At 37.1% G+C, this 23,761-nt stretch overlaps 2 protein-coding genes across 5 annotated transcripts; both read right to left on the bottom strand.

Annotated features, from left to right (window-relative positions):
* Positions 1 to 5,876: 5,876 nt before the first annotated feature.
* LOC104893775 (hypothetical protein) lies at positions 5,877 to 19,789 on the bottom strand. Of its 4 annotated transcripts, none has more exons than XM_048644585.2 (3): positions 19,244 to 19,789; positions 18,916 to 19,063; positions 5,877 to 6,272 (listed from the first exon to the last, which is right to left on the bottom strand). In XM_048644585.2, the coding sequence occupies exons 1-3, from the start codon at positions 19,652 to 19,654 to the stop codon at positions 6,139 to 6,141; spliced, it is 693 nt and encodes a 230-aa protein (XP_048500542.2). In that variant the 5' UTR covers positions 19,655 to 19,789; the 3' UTR covers positions 5,877 to 6,138. The 4 variants fall into 4 exon arrangements, with proteins under 4 accessions (XP_048500542.2, XP_048500543.1, XP_010678215.2 ...); XM_048644586.2 differs by lacking the exon at positions 5,877 to 6,272 and adding an exon at positions 8,172 to 8,633 and having other exon boundaries at positions 19,244 to 19,776; XM_010679913.4 differs by lacking the exon at positions 5,877 to 6,272 and adding an exon at positions 8,172 to 8,600 and having other exon boundaries at positions 19,244 to 19,759.
* Positions 19,790 to 19,873: 84 nt separating this feature from the next.
* LOC104893774 (chitinase-like protein 1) lies at positions 19,874 to 23,435 on the bottom strand. Its single transcript, XM_010679912.4, has 3 exons — positions 23,027 to 23,435; positions 21,981 to 22,140; positions 19,874 to 20,616 (listed from the first exon to the last, which is right to left on the bottom strand). The coding sequence occupies exons 1-3, from the start codon at positions 23,418 to 23,420 to the stop codon at positions 20,202 to 20,204; spliced, it is 969 nt and encodes a 322-aa protein (XP_010678214.1). The 5' UTR covers positions 23,421 to 23,435; the 3' UTR covers positions 19,874 to 20,201.
* Between the last annotated feature and the right edge of the window lie 326 nt (positions 23,436 to 23,761).

The raw sequence follows: 23,761 nt of genomic DNA, 5'->3' as shown, positions 1-23,761 counted from the left end.
AATAGCTCATAAGGGGTCTTCAAGACAATAGGTCTTAGCATGACTCTATTGATTATGTAGCATGCCGTATTCACTGCTTCAGCCCAGAAATTCTTCGGAAGATTGCTTGCTATGATCATTGTTCTTGCCATGTCCTCCAAAGTGCGATTTCCGTTCTACCAGCCATTTTCGTTGTGGAGTTCTAGGAGCTGAGAAGTTGTGATCAAGACCTTTGTTTTTGCAAAACTCATCAAATTTGGAGTTTTCAAACTCCTTACCATGATCAGAACGCAAGTGCTTAATTTTAAAACCACTTATTCTTTGAGTTCTTTTAGCAAAGTTAACAAATTCATCAAATGTCTCATCTTTGCTATGGAGAAAAATAACCCAAGTGTATCTTGAAAAATCATCAACTATACAAGCACATATCTCTTACCAGATCGACTTTGGATTCGAACAGGGCCACACAAGTCCATATGAATCAATTCAAGGGACTTTGTGTGCTTACCATTTTCTTTGATTTGAACGAGGATCTAACTTGTTTACCTTTTCACAGGGTCCACAAACTTCATGGTTTGGACTTTGATAGTTGGTAATCCAACACCAAGTCCTTACCACTTAGCTTCTGGAGTAATGTCATACTTGCGTACCACATCTTTTATGCCAAAGAAGTGGTTCATTTCGAGGACTTAAACACGTTAGATTGTTCCTAGGAACAAGGTTGAGTCAACAACGTAGGTTTCCCTTTCCTTGTTCCTTCTAGTTTTGGTACCTGTTCCTGCATTACTTACTACAACATGTTCATCAGTAAAATTTACATGTTCCCTTTGTCGCAAAATTGAGAATACTAAGCAGATTATGTTTTAAACCCTCGACCAAAAATACATTGTCTATGGAATGTGACTTAGACTTTCCTACCTTCCCAATTGCAACTATGTTACCGGTAAGATTGTCTCCGAAGGTCACAGTTCCTCCATCATAGGCTGAAAGCGAGAGAAATTTCTCTTTATCTCCTGTCATGTGTTTAGAACAACCGCATCGAGGTACCACAGGTTGTTCCCCCTCACTTTAGCCTGTATCAAAGCAATCAGTCAGTGGTAGGAACCCAGTTTGACTTGGGTTCCTCTGTCGGGCTGTATTTCTCTTACTTTCCAAACTTGTTTAACTAAGTGGGTCCTCATTTCAATATGTTCTTCTCTGGAGGAACAGTCAGACACTAAGTGTCCACTGTTCCCACAGTAAGAGCATATTCGGCTGCTTGGAAGATCAACATATTTTTTTCATTTTGTTTTTCTTCTTGTGATTGAAACCTAGCCCACTTCTTCCTTCATTTTTATATTTTTGTATCCAACTTACTGGATCAGGAAGAGTCTTCTTGAAGATTCCATTTTCTCTTTAAGTACCAGATATTTACTTAAAACCTTTTCATGTTCGAATTTTAACTTTTCGAACTCGGATCTGGTATTTATAGAGGAACTGGTTCCTTCAGGAACGAATAGTTTCAATTCAGCCATTTCCATATTCAAGAAATAATTTTCATTTTTAGCATTTTCAAAAGCTTCTCGAATACGTCGGTTTTCATCAAAGACTTCAAAGAATCTTTCCTCAATGTTTGCATTTACTGTTTTAAACCAATTTGAATGACCTTTGGTGACTTCTAAGGCTTTTTCTAAATTTTCTTCTCTAACGCAAATGGCCTTGTAGTCATCTAAGTTTCCAAAAGTAGTTTTATTAATTGATTCTTTGAAAGTTCTTTTAACTCTTCTTCAATAACATTTATGCGTACCTTGTTGTTTGGCAAGTTCTTCTTCGTCTGTTTTTCCATGAGACATAAATGAGGTTTCCTCTTCTGGTTGTTCCTGCTCCTCGTCTGAATCGGATTCTCCCCAGGAGCTACCATGGCCCTTCTCATATCAACTTTTGAGAAAGGTTTTTGTTGTCCTTTCCCTTCTCCTTGTACTTTCCTTTGCTCTTTTCATTTTCCCAGAGAGGGCATTCCTTTATGAAGTGATCCGGACTTCCACACTTGTGACACTTAACTTTCCTGGCTTTTTCAGTTCTTCCTTTGTAGTTCTTGTTGAAGAACTTTTTGAATCTTTTCACGATCATGCTGCCTCTTCATCATCAGTTTTGAATCCTCCAATCATCGGACTTGAGAGCCAAGCCTTAGGCTATTAGAGTCAACTTCATGAGTTCCTAGATGGATTTCATGAGTCAACAAGGAACCGGAAAGTTGCTCGATATTGAATGTGGTGAAATCTTTGTTTCAAGCAGGATGACCTTTGCCATCCATTTTTCATCCTGAGGAATTCTAGAACTTTTCGTACTTGTTCCTCGGGAGTGATGATCTTATTTAGAAATTCAAGTTCATTTATGATGTTGGAGAATCTTGTGAGCATCTCTTGAACAGACTCCTTAGGCTTCATTTGAAATAGCTCATATTTGTGCATGAGCATGTCAATCTTTGATCTTGACTTCGTTTGTTCCTTCGTGAGTAACTTGAAGAAGTTCCCACATTTGCTTGGCTGATTTGCATCCCATGATTCGATTGTGTTCATGGGGACCAAGACCACATGGAGAATCTTTTTGGCCAAGTTATTCATCTCCATCTTGTCGAAGTCATCTTATCATATTTGGAGAGTGGTTGGGGATTCTTCACCTTTTTCATTTTTCTCTGTGACTTCGAAGTCACCAATCTCTATTACTCTCCAAACTTGATAATTTTCGGCCTTATAAAATTTCCATACGATTCTTCCAGTATGGATAATACTTGCCATTAAACATTGGGACGCTGAGTTGAGTAACCTTCTTCCAATCTTTCTCCTGATGTGTTCATCTTTCCAGGAACTAGCTCCTCAGTGTTAACTGATTTTGGAGGAACTAGCTCTGATACCAATTGTTAGTCTTGGACGAACACTTAAGCAACTACAAGAGGGGGGTGAATTGTAGTTGGAGAGATTTTCAAACTTTTTGCGGAAATAAAAGAATGATTAAGTAAGAAAGAAATAATTGCATGAATTAAGAAAGAACTAGGAACACGAGATTTTTACAAGGAAAACTTCCTAGGCCCAATAGGAAGAAAAACCTTGACCACGAGGGATTTTGACTCAATTCTCTTTAATAACTTTTAGGCCAAAAGACTCTCTTTTGTACAACCTAAACTTGGACCAACTCTGTTCCTCTAGGAACTGGTTCCCTGTCAGCCTGTTCCCCCTGAACAGTTGACTTTCCTTGACTTCACTCAAAGTCTTTTCTCTTTCTTCTTTCTTCTTCTCTTTCTTTCTCTTTTCTCTCAAAATGATTACAGACTTAGATTCACTCAACCCAATCTATAATACATCAATTTCTAAAGAAAAGAAAACCGAATGTACTTTCTCTAAGAATATTACAATAAAATTCTGAAAGTATATTTTAGACATATACAAAATCTATTTGTAGGGACCTTTTTCTTCTCGAATTCTTCTCCACGATCTTCTCAAGATCTTCTCCATTATCCCAAGTAGTTTCAGCCACTTCTCCACAATATGTCCGTTGATAATTTCGTTGACAGTTGGCTTCCTTAAACGTAGCCACTTATCCACGTTCACACGCCATAAAAATAGAGTGGTTGTTGTGGTTCCTAAAATGTAGGAACTACCTCAACGTTCTATTTTTAAGCGCATCTTAGGTTAGTGATTTGCGGCTCCTAGATTGTAGGCAACCGAAAGATGCTGCACACACACTAACTCAACACAATATTATGGAACCTTAATATATTCAATTTGTTACATCCATAATATTAATCCGGATATCACAAATAAGTTATAAAAACTTAATCTTGATTAAACACTTAATCAATTCTTCATAAGTTATTTAACATGTTATTTGTGAAATCTAAAGATAACTAAACTAATTAAAACTAGAAAGAATAAATCAAACAAAATAAAATAAACAAAACCAGAAAAATAAATCTAAGACATATAAAAATTACTTCTAACATAATAAACTAATAAAACCCATGTAAACTTTAATTATATGTCATTATCAAAATAGTGAAATAACACTAACTGTTTATATTCTTATGCTTATATTTCTGGTTGTGCTGACTTATTATTTATTACTGAAAATTACGTTAAGTGAGAGAACCAAATATCTATTAGAAGCTATATTTATTTGTTATAGATTTGTAGCCATGTCAGATAGAGAAAATACTAGAGTAGGGAGCTACTACAACCCTATTATGTTGAGTGATGATGAGAGTGATGGAGGTCATAAGTCTGGCAGTAATAGCTACACTAGCATAAAGATTATTATGTGTTATGTGTTAAAAGTAGACATCCCTGTTAACGATATATGAAGTAATTCAAGAGTTTCATCATACTAGAGGGCAAACCCGAAAGGAAATCTACAGTAATACTTGGAGACCTTATCGGAGCAATGTGATTGATTCAGAGTTGGATGAAAACGAACATCATCCCAAAAGGATTCGAAGATCTTTTAGACCTAAAAATTCAGATGATTATTATTATAGTGAAGATTCTGAGACTTTGAAGATGAAACGTTTACTCCATAAAAGTAAAAGCATATAAGCATTAGAATGATAATGTAACTCCATAGAGTATCTATTTGTGTTTTAAGGTTAGTAGTTGAATAAGTAGCTAACTTATAATTGTTTAAATTTCCTTATTTAGCATCTTTATGTTATCGAGGAATAAGTTGATCATTTTGGATTGGAAAAATATTCTTAATAAAAGTTATTATTCAGTTATTTGAGTTGAGTGTAAAAATATATTTTAGTACGCGAAAAGGGGAATATTTTATATTCTTATTATCGTTCGAGGAATAAAAGTTATTATTCAGTTATTTGAGTTGAGTGTAAAAATATATTTTAGTACGCGAAAAGGGGAATATTTTATTTATTGTGATTGATTTCATTTTATCCTTATTTGATTATTAATGTGAATAGTCATTCATGCATGAATATATGATTTTTATGGTTCATAATGCGCGAACTTAGTGTTATAGTAACTTCATGAGAAATTGTTTGTTGATGCTATCTTTGATAGGCGTGTCGTGCACCTAACAAAAATAAATTCATAACTAGTCCTCCTAACTATGTAGCAGGGTAAGTCAAGGTCGAATCCACAGGGACAAACGATATCAAACACTAAAAATCCCGACTCAATTTAACTAAAAAAGTGACAAGCAATGATGAAAAAGGTGTTGAACTAATAATAATGCTAAATTATGACAACTACTAAGAACACACAAGGTATAATCAACCAATAAATACATCTAGAATTAAGTATCCCCACTAGCATGAATAAAACATGAATAACTTCCATCCCAATAAACATAATCAATGATTCAAAAGGAGTAATGCACTCTATAACTACCAAAGATCTCTCCCGAGTACCAATGGCTACTCTAAACAAGCAATCAAGCATATTCCCATGGTATCATGCAAGAAAGAGACATTAAAACATGGCATCACAAATAAATTCCTAGTAATCCTATCTAATTATTCCCATAGAGATATTCATACTCTTGATTAAAATCAACAAATCCATCTAGATTCAATTCCCATTGAAAACAAGACATAAGGAATCAATTCAAAATCACATATCCCTAGTATGATAATGAAAATAAGAACAATTCAATCAAGCAAGAACAATTAATCACATCAAATTGGGATTATGGGAGGGTTTCATATATTAATCATTGCTAGGGATTAACTTAACCCTAGATTATAAAACTACTCACTCATAATTGAAACAACAAAGCAATTGATAAATAAATTGAAAGACATAATAATAATAAAGGAAAATAAGAGATTAGAAAAACTTAGTCTTTACTTGAATGGATCAAACTTGTAGAATTCAAGATTCAATAATGGAGTCCTTCTCTCAAAAGCTCTCTAAAAGTAATAATATATTCTCTAATAATGAAAAAGTGCTCAAAAGTTTGTTTAACAAAACATAATAATGCCTCCTTAAACTAAAAAAAGAAATAATTAAAAGTCGCGAAAATAGTCGGGCAACAGCGTGCATGGCCGAGCGAGAAGTTGCACAGGCATGCAAGATCGTGCACGGGCAAGCAGAATTCTGCTTAGGCACGCGCGCAAAACAGAAGGTTTTGAAGATTTGATTTGCAATTATGCACGGACAAGCGAGATCTCGCTTAGGCGTGCGCCTTGTGGGCAAGCGAGATTCTGCTTGGTCCCACAAAGAAAATAATCTTCAATATCATCGTTCCTTCAACTCCAACGCACTCAAACTTATCTTCTCGCATCCGAAAACCGCAATCTAGACCATCTACGAACCACATTAGCTTCTCTTAGTTACAATCGGCCTCAATAACCTAAAAATCACATGAAAAACCCAAAAGTATCTCGAAATAACACAATGGTTCAAAAGAATGCCCAAAACATGCAATTAGACCTAAGATGCACTAAAATCTTCACGAAAATGAGACTTAATACCTACCTATATGCAACTAAAAACCGACTTATCAAACTCCTCCAAGCTAAACTAATGCTTGTCCTCAAGCTATCCAACATGGAACATAGGGAAAAGTAAGACAAAAATTCTTCAAGCACACACACAACAAGGTTTTCAAATCAATCTTCAATGTGAAAATGAAACCATGAAGGGAATAAACACAAAATTATTCAATCCAAGTCCTAGATCTCATAATTGGGACTCGACAACCAATAGTTCCACTTTGCTCCCCCAAGCTTGCCTTGACCATACATGATAACCCTCACTCTAGTCGTGCACACAACACTCATGTGTATAAAAAGGTCAAATAGTCGCTCAAGGCTCCATTCCATTGACTATATCCTACCATAAGCTTGCACATCTTCTCACTCTCCACCGCTACGGGACTACGTTATATGCAAAGAATCATCACCACAGAATATGTCCAATGTCACACTTAACTTCTTCAACATAGCTTCACAATCCGCTAGGTAGGACAAGGTAAAGGGCTAAATATGTAGTTAATCAAAAGAAACAGGCTAGGCTCAGAGGGGTGATAAAAGGGGAATAATCAATTTGGGTAGCATTTGGCCATGTAGCTTAGAAACAACATTTGCCTCAATCATATTCAATGCATAAACAAGTCAATGCGGTCTCGAGGAGTATCAATGCAAGTTCTAGAGAATAATAACCAAGGAAGAGCATCACACATGAAAAGAAAGACTAAAAAGATGTTAGTCCATTAGGCTCAAATAACCTCACTAGTAGATTTTTTTTGCTAACAAGTATAGTCAAGTCTCCCTTGGGAGGATCAAACCGTCTTACCACAAACCATTCAAATCACAACGAGCAAAGAGAGATAAAAAATAGTTCAGAGTTATTCAAATCATAAAGGTATTCAAATTGTTCGATAAGGGAAGGAGAAGTAAGTGGGGGCAGGGTTGGTGTTCTCGGGGTCTAGTTGTTGTTAGTTGTTTTTTAGATTTACTGTAGTTCACTCCTAGTTTATGTCAGCGATAATTCATTTTAACACTTCAAAATCCTAGCATGATACCCGAGTCATGTTTGATGATTCAAGATACTTGTGAGCAACTCACAATATCTCTCCAGTTACCTCATGACGTCTATATACTTCCACTTCTTCCTTTGTCTTTAACAATTTACAGGTTAAGGAGGTTGTTAATATTTACCACCCTAGCTTTCACTCTATCTCCTATAAGCAAATCAAGTCCAATGGTTGCTTTGCCTCGATTACACCTTGTTGGCAGTTCAAGCAAAGCCACCCCAACCAACAAGGGTCAATAAATGGAGGATTTACTACCTACTTGGCTTTCACCACTTTGTATTTTGGTTGTTTTCTATGTTTTCTAATTGTCCCTTAAGAGGCTTTAGTAGTGAAGTTTGTTTAGGTTGTATTTGGTAATTGTATTCAATTTATGCAAATAAGGTTGTTGTTAGACAAATATATTACATGTTTGGAATATGTCAAGAAAATGGTTGAACATATTTCTCTTAGTTCACCTAATTGTTTTGTCAAATTAGTTACAATAGGGGGTACTTTGTTTGTTACCTAATTGGGTACTTAGGAGATGTTTTTTTTGGTACAAGATTTCAAGTGCAACTTACTTTCTATCAGCAAGGTGGTTGCCCATGGCCATATTCATGTGGATTCTTTAAAATGTTCTTGTTTATTTCAAGTCATTTGATTTAAAAAAAAGATGAATGACACCACTATTATACCTAAATTGGGAAATTATATTACATATTAGTATACAGTAACTGGTTCCCGAATCAAGTAATTGGATAAAAAATTGAGTTACTCTCATTATTTTTATCCTTGAAAACACCTATAATATTCCATCCATAAAAGGATTACTCGTATCTATATCAATATAAATTTAGACCTTGATCATAGAAACTAACAATTTTCAAAAGCCATGAGATGGTTTTGAGTTGCTTCTAAGATGGGAAGCTTAACCCGTGTTGGTGGAAGGTTTGTGGCACTGTAGGATTTCTTAGGATCAAACACGAGGTATGACTTGTCATTGTTGTAACCATTATCGCTTTCTTCAAGGACATATAGGCATTGTCCAGCACCATACCCTTCTAGAAGTTGGTATGACCTTTCCGTTTGTTCCATTGTTAGGCAAAAATCTTCATTACCTGTGTCATATATGTGCATTCGGTGTATCAAATCTAATAAAAGTACTCTTGTTAATGAGGGTAGAAAGCACAAAGAATAATGATTTAGACAGGATTTAATCTTAATACTAGATACCATCCCTAAAGTTATTGTATCAAATAAGGTAGTTGACATATAGTTTTCAAAATTACATAGTCCCAAAATTTTGCTTCTTGTTTAGCCTTTCACAAACTTTGGAAAAGATATTTGATCAACCTTTTAATAATCCAAGTAACTTTTTTGAGCAATATGTGTATTTAGAATAAATCTACAGAAAACTAAATATCAAATCCTCGTGGTACAAATAATTTATACTCCATGTAATCACTTTATTTGTCAAAAAGTACCTAAATTATCAACTTTTTTTGCTATGTAAGCATTAGTATAAATCACAAAAAGAACCATTGACAACCTATACACACTCCAAAAACAGCCAAATTAGGTTGGCCCCCTCAATATCTGCAGTGCAAAGATAACTATACAAATCAAGTAATCACTCTTTATATCCACATTTTATCTCTATGAGTAATTTTCTTTAGAAGCACAAGCTTACTCTTAATTGTACTAGCTCTTTTAATTTGTTGAAGACAATTTCAGGTTTCTAGTTGCTTCATTACGATCCTACAACAATTAATAAACAAGGCCACTAAAAACAACTATTATTATCTACTTTCGGAAGCCTGATATTCTACTTATTTGCGCGAAGCAATTTTGTCTTTGAAGCAGTTTATGAACAAAGGAGAGCTTTAACCAAATCTTCACCATTGCAAGGCATTGTGTTGCATATGTACATTGAAAAAACAAATGATAACGACTTTCCTGCCCACCAGCACATAATAGATAAGGATTTAAATCCATCACCCCAAGTTGAACAAGTTTATCAGCTGTTCTAAGTCTCTGATGCATCACAAGCCAAATGATCATCCTATGCTTTGAAATAGACATTCTATTCCAAATGAGCTTATCCCAGTATATTGATTCATCATCAATAATCATCTTCTGATATATATTGTATTAATGCTAAATCTATCCATATCCTTCACCTTTGTTGACTATACCATTATTTTAATATGTTTTTAATCTTGTAAACCTGCTTCCAATACCAGTAATTGCCCTGTGGTGGATCATCATCCCACCAATCATGACCTTTTATGTAAACCTCATGTACCCACTTCACCCTAAGATTATATTGCTTTGTTGTGATTGTCCAGCCATATTTTGCCAAAGCAGCCTTATTCCATGATGAGTGAGATTTATCTCACTCTTAGGGTAGATTTTAGGCTATTTTACTTGTTTTATTTTGCATTTTAGTTTCCTTTTTCCTTAATTTCACCTTTTTTCTATCTAACTCTCTCTTAGCACATGTGTACATGTATTTGCATCTCCCTCCCCTACTCTTATATTTAATCTTTGATGTGTAGAAACTCAAGCTCCTACTAGCTTAGAGGGGAGCAAAAAGGGGAAGAAGGGAGGAAGAAGCTTGCCCGGAAAGCCCAAGGACCGCCCGAGCAAAGCACTTCGCCCGAGCTCTAGACAGCCTGCCCGGGCCAGGTCGCTCGCCCAGGTTCATCCAGGGCTAGACATTCTGCATCTGTGAAAATTGGCGCACGCTGGGGGTACAAGCTCGGGCCTACCTAACCTGCATCTCCCGGGCACTATAACTGGCTCACCCAGGCTCCTTCCAACAGCCCGCCCGTGCCCTGTCAAGCCTGCCCAGGTCACTGGTCTTTGTGCCTTTTTTCGGGATTTCTTTTCTTTTACGACTTCTGTGATTATAAGGGGTATAAATACTCCTCTACCCTATTTTGAAAAGGATCCAGATTTTTAGAACCCTAATCTTATTTACTAGCTTAGGAGAGAGAAAATTTTGCTCAAGATGTGTAATTTGGAAATTGAAAATCAATGAAAAAGTGACAATTTCTTTGAAGTTTCGTGTTTCCTTAGTAATCCTTTCTTTCTCATTGTTTTTATGCATTTCTAATTTGTTAGTTTCATGTTTTCATTGTTTAGTCTTCATGCTTAATAGTTAATCTAGATTAAAGTTTTTCATTTTCTCCTTATTCTTGTTTGTTCACTAGATTTTGCTTTGTTTTTACTTTAATCATTGATCTTTTGGTTTTTGCTATTTTTAGATTGGTGATTTATTGCTAGTTTTTCCATCTTTAGGATGTTTAGTACTATAATGTGTAGTGAGTAGTTCATTAACTAGGATTGGAAGTAGCCCAACTATTGTCTGCATCCTATTTTCATTAGTAGAGTTTATTAGGTTGGTTATGCTTGGGATTTGTGCAATTTCAATCTTTGATGTTGATTTGTGACTTAGTTGATGTGAGCTCCATCACCTTTTGATCCTTTGCTACCCATTTAATGGTTTACTTTTATGTGGATGACCTTCGTGATTTATTGATTAGTTGTTACGCATCACTTGTTGATTGGTATTAACTTGGATTTGATTTAAATTCCTAACTTGACCAAGTTAGGTGATAACACCTCGAAACATAGGTTTTGTTGCCATAATTAGGACTCTAAACTCCCTAACAACGATTTTAGAGGTGTTCATCAGGTTTATTTATTCCCTTTGCATATACCCAATGCATGTGAACCCCCTTGTCTCTACTTGGTTGTTAAATGTGAACTATGATTGTGGTGATTTCCCATTCCTAGTGTTTTTCCTAATTTGATTCCAATAGTTTTAATCACTTAGTTTAACCAAAACTTGACCATTTGTTCGACTTAGCTTACTCTTAGCGATTATATCTTAGTGAGACCTTCGACCCTTATGGTTTGACGCTTGCTTACCACTTAACTAGTTTAGATGGATAATTAGGTTTTTATTTGACATTAGAGGAGTTAGTAACGACCTAGTTTTTCCTCGTTCAAATTGGCGCCGTTGTCGGGGATTAGCGTATTTTCATTGAGTAGTAGTTTTGCCTGTGAGTCTAAGTCTTTATTTTTCTTTTCTTGTTCTTTTGTTGTTTGTATGTTGGTGTCCTTTGCTTGCTAAGTGGTTTGAGTACCCCTCTTGAGGCTTGTGGTCTTGTATGCCAAGAAGCAATCGTGTCTTGCCCCTTATTCCATTTGATAGGGGACTTGAGAGAACCGTAAAAGCTATAATAAGAGGGTTGAGAGGCAAGAGAGTGCAAGAGCAATCGTATCCTACCTCCACTATTTAAAGTCCTCGAAGTTCTACAATTTCCTCAAGTTACGAGGAATTTGAGCAAGAAATGGGGGAAGTAAAGAACCGAAGTTTGAGGGATTATGGTGCTCTGGCATATACTCCAACAAGTGTCATTGTTGCACCCACCACAAGCAAATGATTTTGAGTTCAAATCGGCTTTCATTCAACTCATCTCAAATAATCAATTTGGGGTTAGTTGCCATGAATGCTTTCCAGAGCACTTGAGGAAGTTTCTTGAGTTTTGCTCAACGTTGAAGCACAATGCAGTACAAGACATCATCTGCCTAAGCATGTTCAAGTTCTCCTTAAGGGATGAAGGATCACGTTGGCTCATGGATTTACCTCCTAACTCGCTCACCACACGGGAAGAAGTCACCAAAGCTTTCTTGGGCCAATTTTATTCATTGCAAAAGATGGTCGAAATGAGAGCTAAGATTGTGACATTCAAGGATAATGAATGTGAGAGTCTAAATGAAGCATGGAAGAGATTCAAAAGCCTTTTGGGGAGTGTCCACACCATGACATGGGGAAGGAGATGCAACTCCATCATTTCTACAATGGACATTCTTCTCACAACAAGATGAGTCTAAATGCGGGAGCAGGTGGACCCATAACGATGAAGGGCCAGATGAAGCTCTTCAAGCAATTGAAAATATGGTTCAAAATGATCGAGATTGGAACAAAGGGGAACGCGCTTCAACCTCCAAGAGAGGTGGAAGGTACAAAGTTTATAACATTGATTTACTTTTACTTCTAAAGTAGATGCTTTAGTTAATCAATTAAAATCATCAACTATGTCCCCCTCCTCATCTAATGTTTCCATGCTTGGTCACACCCAAAACCCCAACTCGTGTCCCCTCCTAACATGTCTCATGTGAATAGTTATGGGAACACCCCTCATTCCGGTCATACTAACATGCCCATACATTTATTGTTTTAATTTGTGATACTTGTGGAGCATATGACTACTATTCTACCCAATGCAACTTTGTGGACTCTAACATCACTTTTCCTTCCTCCATGGAACAAGTCAATTCCCTAAACCAAAATTTTGACCCATATTCTAACACCTTTAATATGGGTTGGCGTAATAACCCATTTTGGGTGAAAGAACAAAGGTCAAAGCTCTAATCAAAATGGATTTCAAAATGCGGGTCAAAATGTTAATCAAAGCCAAGGCCAATATGGACACAACTAAGGTCAATTATGCGGCTCCTATCCTAATCAAGGCCAATATTCAAATGTTGGACCTCCCCTGGGGTTTTAAGGAAACCAAAGGCCTAACTATAACTCCCCTAAACAAGCACCTCTTCAATTGGGACCGCCCATCACCACCACCACTAGTCTAGAGAGTATGATGCAAACCTTCATGACAAATCAAGCTAAAGAGACTAGTGAGTTGAGAGAAAGCATAAAACAAATACAAGTTCATAATAAAATGCTTGAAACTTAATTGGCTCAAATGGTGGGTTCTATGAAAAGTGATTCCACTATCCAACTCCTAAGTCAATGTATAAATCCCAATGAACAAGCCCATGCTATAATCACTAAGAGTTGTAGAAAATTGGGGGATATGTGTGTAAATGGGGGTAAGGCAAGGAAATAGGACAAACAAATGACAATGACTTGATTGATGATGGAGATGAGAAAGATGATGACCCCCCCCCCCACACACACACACACACACACCACCACCACCAAAAGCCAAAGATGATGAGCTAGTCACAATCGCTCCACCTCCTTACGTAGCAAAACTCCCCTACCCAAGTAGGCTTGCTACTTCTAAGCTTGATGATCAATTTGCCAAGTTCCTTGAAGTCTTGAAAAACTCCATGTTAATAACTCATTCACCGAAGCACTAAAACAAATATCAACTTATGATAAGTTCTTAAAAGATATCCTATCCAAAAAGAGGGTCTTAGATAGTGTGGACACCATTAACTTGACCGAGAGTCGTAGTGCTATAATTCAAAACAAGTTGTCCACTAAGTTGAAGGACCCCAGTAGTTTTGATATAACACGTGCTATTGGTGACATGACCATTGACCGAGCTTTATGTGACTTAGGAGCTAGTGCTAGCTTGAGGCCACACTCCGTTTGCAAAAGATTGAACTTAGGAGAGTTGAAGCCCACTCACATTTCACTTCAATTGGCCAATAGATTGGTTAAGATGCTTATAGGAAAGTTATAAGATGTCCCCCTGAGGGTAGGAAAAATCTATATTCCCGTGGACTTTGTGGTACTTGAAATGGATGAAGATCCAAATGTTCCAATCATCCTAGGTAGACCATTCATAGATAAGACGGGGGCGATTATTGATGTTAAAAATGGCAAGCTAACCTTGAGGTTAGGAGATGATAAGATTGAACTCAACCTCTCACAAATCATGAAATGTCTACGGATGATTGCTTCAGAATTGAAACAAGTGATTATGATGTTACCCAACCCCATGCATGCTTATGATAATGATTTTCTTGCTCTTGCATTGATTGGTGATTATGATTGTGGAAGTGATGAGGTGAAGTCAATAGTTGAGATACTTGACTCCACCCCAACTCTTGAACCATTTGAAGATGTGTTCTTGGCTATTGATGAGAAAGAGGCAAAATTATTCAAAAAGTGATACTAAGGTTCCGGAGGTAGAATTAAAAACCTCTACCTTCGAACCTTAAATATATTCCTTCCTCTACGTATCCCGTTATTGTAAATGTCTAATTGAGCCAAGAACAAATCTCTAAATTGCTTGATGTGTTGTGATTGCATAAGTGTGTGTTAGGCTATATGATTGATGATTTGAAGGGGATTATCCCAACTCTTTGTATGCATCGCATTCTTCTAGAATATGAAGCGAAGCCTTCAAGAGGGAGGCAAAGGAAATCGAATCTTTCCATGATGGAAGTTGTGAAAAAGGAGTTCCTAAAACTACTTGCTTCGGGGATTAATTATTCTATTTCGGATAGTAAATGGGTATCCCCGGTGCAAGTAGTCCCTAAAAAGAGGGGCAGGACGGTGATTCGCAATGATGTTGTCGAACTCATCCCCACTAGTACCTTTACAGGGTGGAGAATGTGCATTGATTATTGAAAATTAAATGTCTCCACCTGGCATGATCATTTTCCATTGCCTTTCATTGATCAAATGTTGGAAAGATTGACGGTGCATAACTATTTTTGTTATCTAGATGGTTACTCCGGGTTCTTCCAAATCCACATTCACCCGGAGGATCAAGAAAAACGACTTTCACTTGCCCTTATGATACGTATGCTAATCGTAGTGTGTCATTTGGGTTATGTAATGCACCGGCAACTTTTCAACGTTGTATGAAGGCAATTTTTACCGACATGATTGAAGATAACATAGAAGTGTTTATGGATGATTTTTCTATATGAAGTTCTTCATTTGATGTTTGTTTGTCTAATCTCACTCGATGTTTGGAGGATGTGAGAGGTCCAACCTTGTCCTTAATTGGGAGAAATGTCGCTTTATGGTTCAAGAAGGCATTATTCTTGGACATAAAGTGTCATCCAAAGGTATTAAAGTTGACAAGGCCAAGGTTGAGGTGATTGAGAGACTTCCACCTCCAACTACGGTTAAGGGGGTGCGATATTTTTTAGGCTATGCCATCATCTACCGGAGGTTTATTAAAGATTTCTCTAAAATCACCAAACCTCTCACTGCTCTTCTCCAGAAGAAGAGTGAGTTTGTATTTGATGATGTGTGCCTAGATGCTTTTTGTAGGATTAAAGAAGCTCTCACCTTCGTTCCAATTGTCCAACCACCATAATGGACACTTCCCTTTGAACTCATGTGTGATGCAAGTGATAATGCTATTGGAGTGGTCCTCGGTGAAAAGAAAGAAGGGAAGACTCAGGTCATATACTATGCTAGCAAGACTCTCAATGATACACAATGCAACGACACTACCACCGAGAAGGAGTTATTGGCGGTGGTGTACGCCTTTGAGAAGTTCATATCATACCTCATTGGGTCCAAGACTATTGTGTACACCAATCATTCGGCACCGAAGTACTTAATGTCTAAGAAAGATACTAAACCGAGGTTGATTCGATAGGTCTTTCTCCTTCAAGAATTTGAATAGAGGTGAGAGATAAGAAGGGATGTGAGGATGTGGTTGCGGACCACCTCTATAGATTGGAGCCTATGGGGCTTGGCATGGATGATGCTCCCATTAATGAAGATCTTCATGATGATGCCTTGTATGCTATTGAGAGCAAGGACCTCCCTTGGTTTGCCGATATTGTGAATTTACTAGCTTGTGGTGCAGTTCCCTCCAAATTTATACCACAACAAAGGCGCAAGCTCAAGCATGATTCAAGGTATTATATATGGGATGAGCCCTTGCTTTACAAGGGTGTTCTGATGGCTTGTATAGGAGGTGTTCCTAATTAAGAGATGAAAGGGGTTCTTGAGATGTGTCACTCATACCCTTGTGGAGGGCACATGGGATCAAACAAGACCGTCGTCAAGGTTCTTCAAAGTGGTTTGATTTGGCCCACCCTCTTCAAGGATTCATAGGCTTTTGTTAAAACTTGTGATCATTGTCAAAGAAACGAGAATATTTACAAGAGGGAAGAAATTTCAAGAGTTTGAGGTATTTGATGTATTGGCAATTGAATTTATGGGACCCTTTCCTTCCTCTTGTGGCAACCTCTACAATCTTCTTATGGTGCATTATGTCTCAAAATGGGTTGAATGTCTTGCAAGCCCCACCAATGATTCAAAGGTTGTAACTAAGTTATTCAATAAGACCATCTTTCAACGGTTTGGCGTGCCCCATGCCATTATTAGTGGTGGGGGTTCTCATTTTGCTAAGTCATTCCAAGATCTCTTAGCTAAATATGGAGTTCATTATAGGGTTGGTCTCTCTTACCACCCTCAAACAAGTGGGAAAGCCGAAGTGTCAAATAGAGATATCAAGTTGATTCTAGAGAAGACCATGGATAAGAATGGGAAGGATTGGTCACTCAAACTTGATGATGCGTTATGGGCATATCACACCGCCTTCAAGACTCCCATTGGCACCACTCCATACAAGTTGGTGTACGGGAAGTTTTGTCACCTTCCGGTGTACCTTGAGCACAAGACTCATTGGGTAATCAAGGCCCTTAACTTTGATTTGAAGAGTGTAGGTGAGAAGAGACTCCTTGATTTTAATGAATTTGAAGAGCTTCTTGTGGACGCTTATGATTGTGCAAGCATATACCAATCTAGGAGCAAAGATTGGCATGACAAGCACATTGTTAAGAAGGAGTTCCATATTGGTGACCAAGTCCTCCTCTACAACTCACGATTGAAGCTCTTATCCGGAAAGCTCGAATCAAGATGGAGTGGCCCTTATGAAGTGAAGGAAGTCCTTCCTTATGGCTCGGTCACCATCTCTTGTCCAAGCCAAAGCCCATTCAAGGTCAATGGACACCGATTGAAGAAATAATATGGTCATATCTTTGTTATAGCAATCTCTACTATCATATAATAGTGAGGGAAACATTGTCAAAGTTGGTTGATAAATAATTCCAAAATATCAAACGGTGCAACTATATTATAACAGAGAAAATATATTTGTTTGTCAAATAATACCTTTGAATATATTTTTTCAAAAACGTCATACCCTTCCTCTAGAGAAAGTCAAATTGACATATTTTACTTCCAAATTTTCGTAATCTATTTAGTTTTGTATCCGAGTTCGTGTCTCTCTCCCCCAAAAAAAGGTAATGGTCTTCTCTATCTATATCAATATATATCATCAAAACGTGTGAGTTATCATTGTTGCCCGCCACGTGTCGCACAACTCCTTTCAAGCCCTGACCTGGCAAGTATGTCAGCCACATTGCACTTCTCTCTCATGCAAAAACTCTTATCTTTCATCCGACAACATATTATCAATATCAATGTATAATATCAAAACGAGTGAGCTACCATTGTAGCCCACCACGTGTCAACTAGCTTCCTTTCAAGCCCTGGCATGGCAAGTATATGTCAGCCACATTGCACTTCTCTCTCATGCAAAAACTCTTATCCTACATTTAAAAATAAATTTTATTCTATAAAAAATATGAAACTCCTACAAATGAGTTAACACATTAATGTCGTACATTTACTCCTAAGAAAACTGATGAAATTTTTTTTTTACAAGTTTTTATATTACAAAATCTATACAAATATATTAAAAGGCGTGCGTGACAATGTATACACGCCACGTGGCAGCTCCACGCAATGTATACATGCCACGTGACACCTCTGTTACTCCACTAAAATTGTCCAATGTGTACACAAGTGACAAGTCATGTCAATTAACAAAAGTAAAACTAGCTTGCACAAGATTTGAACCTGTGACCTTTTGTAATTATATATGACACAATTACCATCTCAACCAACTTTTAATTAATCATGTTTTAAGTATCCATATTATTATATTTGTACATCTTAAATGTTGAGTTTTCCTTAATATATTTTAATGGGAATGGAAAAAAATGTATATCAAATTTGTAAAACAGTACCAACTCGGAGCAACGTCCGGGCCCAAATACTAGTGAAAGAATGAAAAAGAGTAACATAACAATAACAATAGACTAAACAATATGATGTTTTGCATGCAAATAAATAAAATGACTAAATCTTTTTTTGCTAATACAATTGGGAAAGAAGAAAAAGGAACCAAGCATTACATGTCACGTACCCTGCACATGTTTGGTTTCAATGAGTCAATGCCGAAAAATACTTGGCCAATGTCGAAAAATAGGTAAGGTTTTTTCTCACACTTTTTTAAAGATTTTCTTTTGCCCGATTTTTTAAAAAAAGATTGTTTCTTGCAAAAACTTATATTAAAAAGATTGTTTCCCGCAAAACCTTATATTCAGAAGATGGTTTCCGACCAAATTTTCCTATTAATTTGATGTTTAAATAGCAATGATGTCAAATTTTTCTTTAGAAAAGCTTGATGAACGGTTTATTTTTATATATATTTTTTCGCATCCATCACGTGTCGTATAAGACTAAAATTAATTATATAAAACTTCCACCACATGTGAAAATGGAAATTTCTTTTCAGACAAGAAACAAGCATCGATGTATAGTTTTTCTTAAAAAAATGAACTCACAGGCAGCAAGCTCCAACTGAGTTTGATAGATGAAATTGAGGACAGTAGTGATCTCTTGCTCAAATTGATGGAAAGGCCCTCGTTCAAAATTCAGTTTTCGCAGCTTGCACAAACCCTCTCCCATTTCCATCATTGCACCCTTGTGATTCTGCAAGCCCAGTTTTTACAATTTCAGCCACAGCTACTGATTCAATTTTCACCTTGTCTATTACTTGTTCTTTTTTTTTTTTTTGACAAAACACCTCCGAATGTAAGTACAAAAATCCAAAATGGTGAGAGGTGATAAGAAAGAGGGATTAAACAAGGAGGAGAAGAAGACAGGACCCACCTGGTTGAAGAGATGATAGAAACCAACAGCACATTGGAGGAGAGCATGAAAAAGGGTACGACGAGGATCATAGGAATCAAACCAGAGACTCTCAAGCAAGTCATGACAAGCATAGTACTCCCTCTCATTAAACAACTTCACTGCTTCTTCAAACCTCGACAACTGATCAGATTCAGAGCTCGAGCCATGACTCGACTCTTCCTCGTCCTCCTCAAATTTTAAGGTGGAACGGTAGGCTCTCGGGATCAGCCAGTACCTCTGACCTCTTTTAGCTTTAGGCACGTTCAATATGATCAACCCCAACCCCGAGATGGGGATATTATGAGACGAAGGGTTCCAAGTGCAGGTAATGAGAGGATGGTGAGAAGATAAGGAGGGTACACCAGGAAAGGTCAATGCTTGACACCGCATTGCTTAGCTCCCGCCTTCTTTCTATCTGTTCTCTTCCTCAACCACAAAATCAGATATTTCATAGGAGTATTTGTTGTTGAGTTTTCAAGTGTTGAAAATCCAGCAGATATAGATAGGTTAGATATTTAGACTCTACTTGCGTAAACTACTGGACATAAGAAAATAAGGTAAAAATACTATAAAAAGCCTATGGACAGAGTGAAACAGATAATCGGAATATGGATACAAGAAACTTATAATATCAACAATTAATGTTCAAAATCGTTTTACATATTTGATATTACGACATAATTACATCATAAACACATTTAAATCGCAACCAATCTTAACACTAGAGTACTAACAAGAGCAAGACCAGATTTCCACTTCAAACTTCAACAACACACTACTTCATATTCAACAGAAAACAATAAGAGTAAAACCTCGCACATAAACAAATAACATCAAGAACGACCCTCAGCTTATTGATATCAGTGGATTTCTACAGACGATCAATCTTGAAAAGAATATATAGCCAGTATAGTGGATAGTGGAGTATCGCTGGAGCTTAAGAGGAGGAGCTCCCAGGATTGGAAGGGTTGAAAGCTTTTTGTTCCGCACAAGTGAGGGTTTCACTGGGGCCTGCTTCTTCTCGGCCAACACCCATCAAATCAAGGTAGTAAAGGTAGTGAGACATGATGTTGTTCATATCATCGATGTCACCCTTCCCACAAACACCATCCCCGTACAAGATATTCATGGTGGCTCCAAAGCCAGGGACACGCTTTGACAAAGTATCGTTCTTGGTTGGCTTCCAATCTCCAACAAAAACCTGGTGTGCCGATGGTTGTCCCTTCTTCAAAGGTGTCATCCACCTCCAAATTGCGGCTTGGAAGGCAAGAGTAGCATTCTGCTCAATGTATTCCGGATGATTCAGTAGATCCTCCTTTAGTGCGTCACCTGCAGCTCCATAGTTGTAATTCCTAGAAACGAGAGCATGTACAATCACTATAGCAATTAATATAACTGATACAACTTTATACTAATTTACCCAGTTATTGATCATAACCATACAATCTCAAAAGATTCAATTCATTCAAGCAATATATTGTTTATAATCATAAAGGCTTAACATATAGCCATATAATATGTTTATAATCAATCTCAACAGATTCAAGCAAGAAACTGCAATATTTAACTTTCACTTGGACCTTTGTTCTGCCAGAACAATATAAACTTCTTGTCCGGTACTACCAAGCCTTCTGGTCATCAGTCATCATCAATTAAAGAATTTATTTTGGGTATTTGGAGAGAAGAGAGAAATAAGAAGGTATAGCAGAAAGCACGTCAGAAGAGATAACTGTGTAATCTTCCCCTCTGGCGCTCCTCTCTCAGGAAAGAGGGCTAGAAGGAGGTCTGCCAGGTTTATAAGTCTTAATAAAGAGTTTGTTTAAAATATTGTTTTTATGTTGTGTATTTGTATGTTAAGTCCAAATACACCATTTGCGACTTATAAAACTAATGCATGAAGTGATACCTTGGTTTACAACTTTCAATATACAACATTTGTTGTGTATACATATAAACAAAAAAAAGTTTGCAGCAGTCATGACTCATGACCTAGGTATTGGTCCTCTCTACCTCCCCATCTCTCTAATAGACAAATTTCTTCAAATGAGAAAAATAAATTTTCACAGATGACCATGTAGTAATCAACAGCCTAGGTCACAAAAACTGCTTCTAAATTTGTAAGAAGAGGATAATAGTCCTAATTTTTTCTATGATGATGATTACGATGACGATGTCTGGAAGGCTGAAATCATCTGGCTTACAAAGCAATTGTTTAACAAATTAAACTAATTCCCTAAATAATAACACGAAATCCCAACTCATCATGATCATCATCAACGACTCTAATCTTTAGTATCACAAGGAGAACAAAAACTAAGCAGAATACATACTATACTGAGGCAGATTCAATGTACAAAAAGACTCATGGTGCATTGAGGCGATAGGGATAACTTGGGAAAACTTTGATGTAAAAATATTGTAAGCTTTAAGTGTGCCACAAGAGTAACTCATTGAATCGCTTCGCCTAGGACCAAAAAAAGATGCTTAACCTCAAGCGTCTTGTGTCACAGCGCCTAGGTGGGCATTTGTGCGCTGGACAAATTAGTGACTGTGTCTCACTTGTGGTATGGTTGAACCACAGACATGAAGAAAAACAATTCAACAATCAACACACACATGCTAGGTCAAACCACTTTAGCGTACTTATAATGGCAATTACACAAAGCAGCATGCATGACAAACACAAACAGAAGAACAAAACCCAACATAAACATACCAGTATATAGGAATTGCCCCTCGGCCATAGTAGTCAGCTCCAGGTGAACAGGGGTAAGTGTACTTGTAACTTTCATCACAGTACTTCTGGCTTGGGCTCAGTTCCTTATTGTAGCAAAGTCCCCAGGCAAATGGTCCACCAGTAGCAACTCCATACCCACCTGATACACAGACAATTATATTATGCTTAGAATAAACATATTCCATTCTAGACATTAGCAGCACAACCATATTATTATCAATCACACACTTCAAATGCAGGCAAAAAATTGCATACGAAAACAACATATTCAGAGACAGTAATCAGAACACAGTTGAAAAGAAAAGGAAGCAAGTCAATGCCAGCTAAAGACATTCAAAACATAGATGTATAAAAACCTCACAGAACTGTGAATATCCTTCGGAAAACAGGGAAAGTATAGGTAGAGATCAATGTATCTGCACCAATTCTCTCCATCATATACACAACAATCCAACACTCTAGTAAAGAATTCACAGCGTGCAGATATAACTTTGGACGTCTTATAAAAGTATTGTGAGTCCGCCTCACATAAGACTTGTACTAGCGCACCCACCAAGTATAATGGTCTACGCTAAATAATTACAACCATTAACAGGCACTAAGGCAAGCTATCCAATTTTCCCACATAGTAAATCCATTTCATACAATTCTATCTTCCCAGATTTACCACCGACAAAAACTAAGCTATTTCAAATAAACATCATCATCATCAAAACTGAGCCCAACTTTTCAGTATTATTCAACTTCTATTGATTAACTTTCTACATAAACACTTGACCACATAACTTATTAGTTGTTTTATACTCTAACTTCTACTACGTTTTACTTTTTACTAAACTAATTGACGATCTGACCGTCAAAACTTTGCGATTACCAAATCCGAAAACGAAACTAATGAATCATAAATCCTACTTATCTAGTATCACAAAATTAAGATTACATTGCAAAATCAATGAAATTAAGGAAATGAAACTGAATGAATAATTGAACATTAAGTAGTTTAAAATGAAGAGAGAGAAAATTACAGGAAGTCTTGCTGCCGACATGGCCAAGAAAAGCGGCGAGCTCCTTCATCTTCATAGTTTTATTACCATAAGTACAAAAGCCTAGATGTTCGAAAAGCGCAGCAGCTTGAATGAAGGATTGGTAATCCCAAAACCCTACAGCATGAGCTTGAGGAACATTCCTTTTGGCGAACAAATTCTCAAACTGATAAGTTTGAAAGAAATCTGTGATTGTTTCATTACAACAATAGATCGACCATGGATTACATTCCCATCCTCTAGTACACACTTTTTTCCCCTTTACTGTCTTCACTTTCGTCTCTTCCGACATATCCGCCATTGCTGAGTGTGAGAGTACTGTGATCGCTAATATAGCAGCGACCGCCATTGTTGCGGACCATTTTGCAGTCGCCATTTCTGAGAGAAGTTGTTTGAGTTACTCGTGAGTTGTGAAGGGGTTAAAAAAGAGGAGAGAGAAAATGATGGAACAACTTAAAAAGAGAGATGTTTGTAATTTTGTATGCGTAGAGTGGAAGGTAAGAGAGAGAGAGAGATGAGCTATGGCTGTCGAAGAGGAAGGTGGGGTCCAGTGGCTTTGTTAGATTGAAGATTCGAGAGAAATTGACGGTGGAGATTGAGGTTGGTATGTCTGAAATGATGTTTTTAAAGGTTTTAAAAACAGGCTGGATTTGTGTGTGTCTATATGCATCAATGCATCTAATGCGAAGGAGACCACCCAACTTCTTTGCACCGACA

This window comes from Beta vulgaris, chromosome 5, assembly GCF_026745355.1.
Source record: "Beta vulgaris subsp. vulgaris cultivar EL10 chromosome 5, EL10.2, whole genome shotgun sequence".
Classification (NCBI taxonomy): domain Eukaryota; kingdom Viridiplantae; phylum Streptophyta; class Magnoliopsida; order Caryophyllales; family Amaranthaceae; genus Beta; species Beta vulgaris.
The sequence above is the reverse complement of the archived record's forward strand: the minus strand, read 5'-3'. Positions and strand labels throughout refer to the sequence as shown.

Bases quoted from the DNA above. Each gene is read 5' to 3' on its own strand.
- LOC104893775 (XM_048644586.2), bottom strand. From the start codon at position 19,654: ATGCGGTGTCAAGCATTGACCTTTCCTGGTGTACCCTCCTTATCTTCT. The intron at 19,064-19,243 runs GTGGGTCCTGTC...CTGGGCTTGCAG, and splicing joins TCTATCATCTCTTCAACCAG to AATCACAAGGGTGCAATGAT. The intron at 8,634-18,915 runs GTGAGTTCATTT...TACTTTTATTAG, and splicing joins TCAGTTGGAGCTTGCTGCCT to ATTTGATACACCGAATGCAC.
- LOC104893774 (XM_010679912.4), bottom strand. From the start codon at position 23,420: ATGGCGACTGCAAAATGGTCCGCAACAATGGCGGTCGCTGCTATATTA. The intron at 22,141-23,026 runs GTAATTTTCTCT...TCTGTGTATCAG, and splicing joins TGTCGGCAGCAAGACTTCCT to GTGGGTATGGAGTTGCTACT. The intron at 20,617-21,980 runs GTATGTTTATGT...TCTCGTTTCTAG, and splicing joins GGGGCAATTCCTATATACTG to GAATTACAACTATGGAGCTG.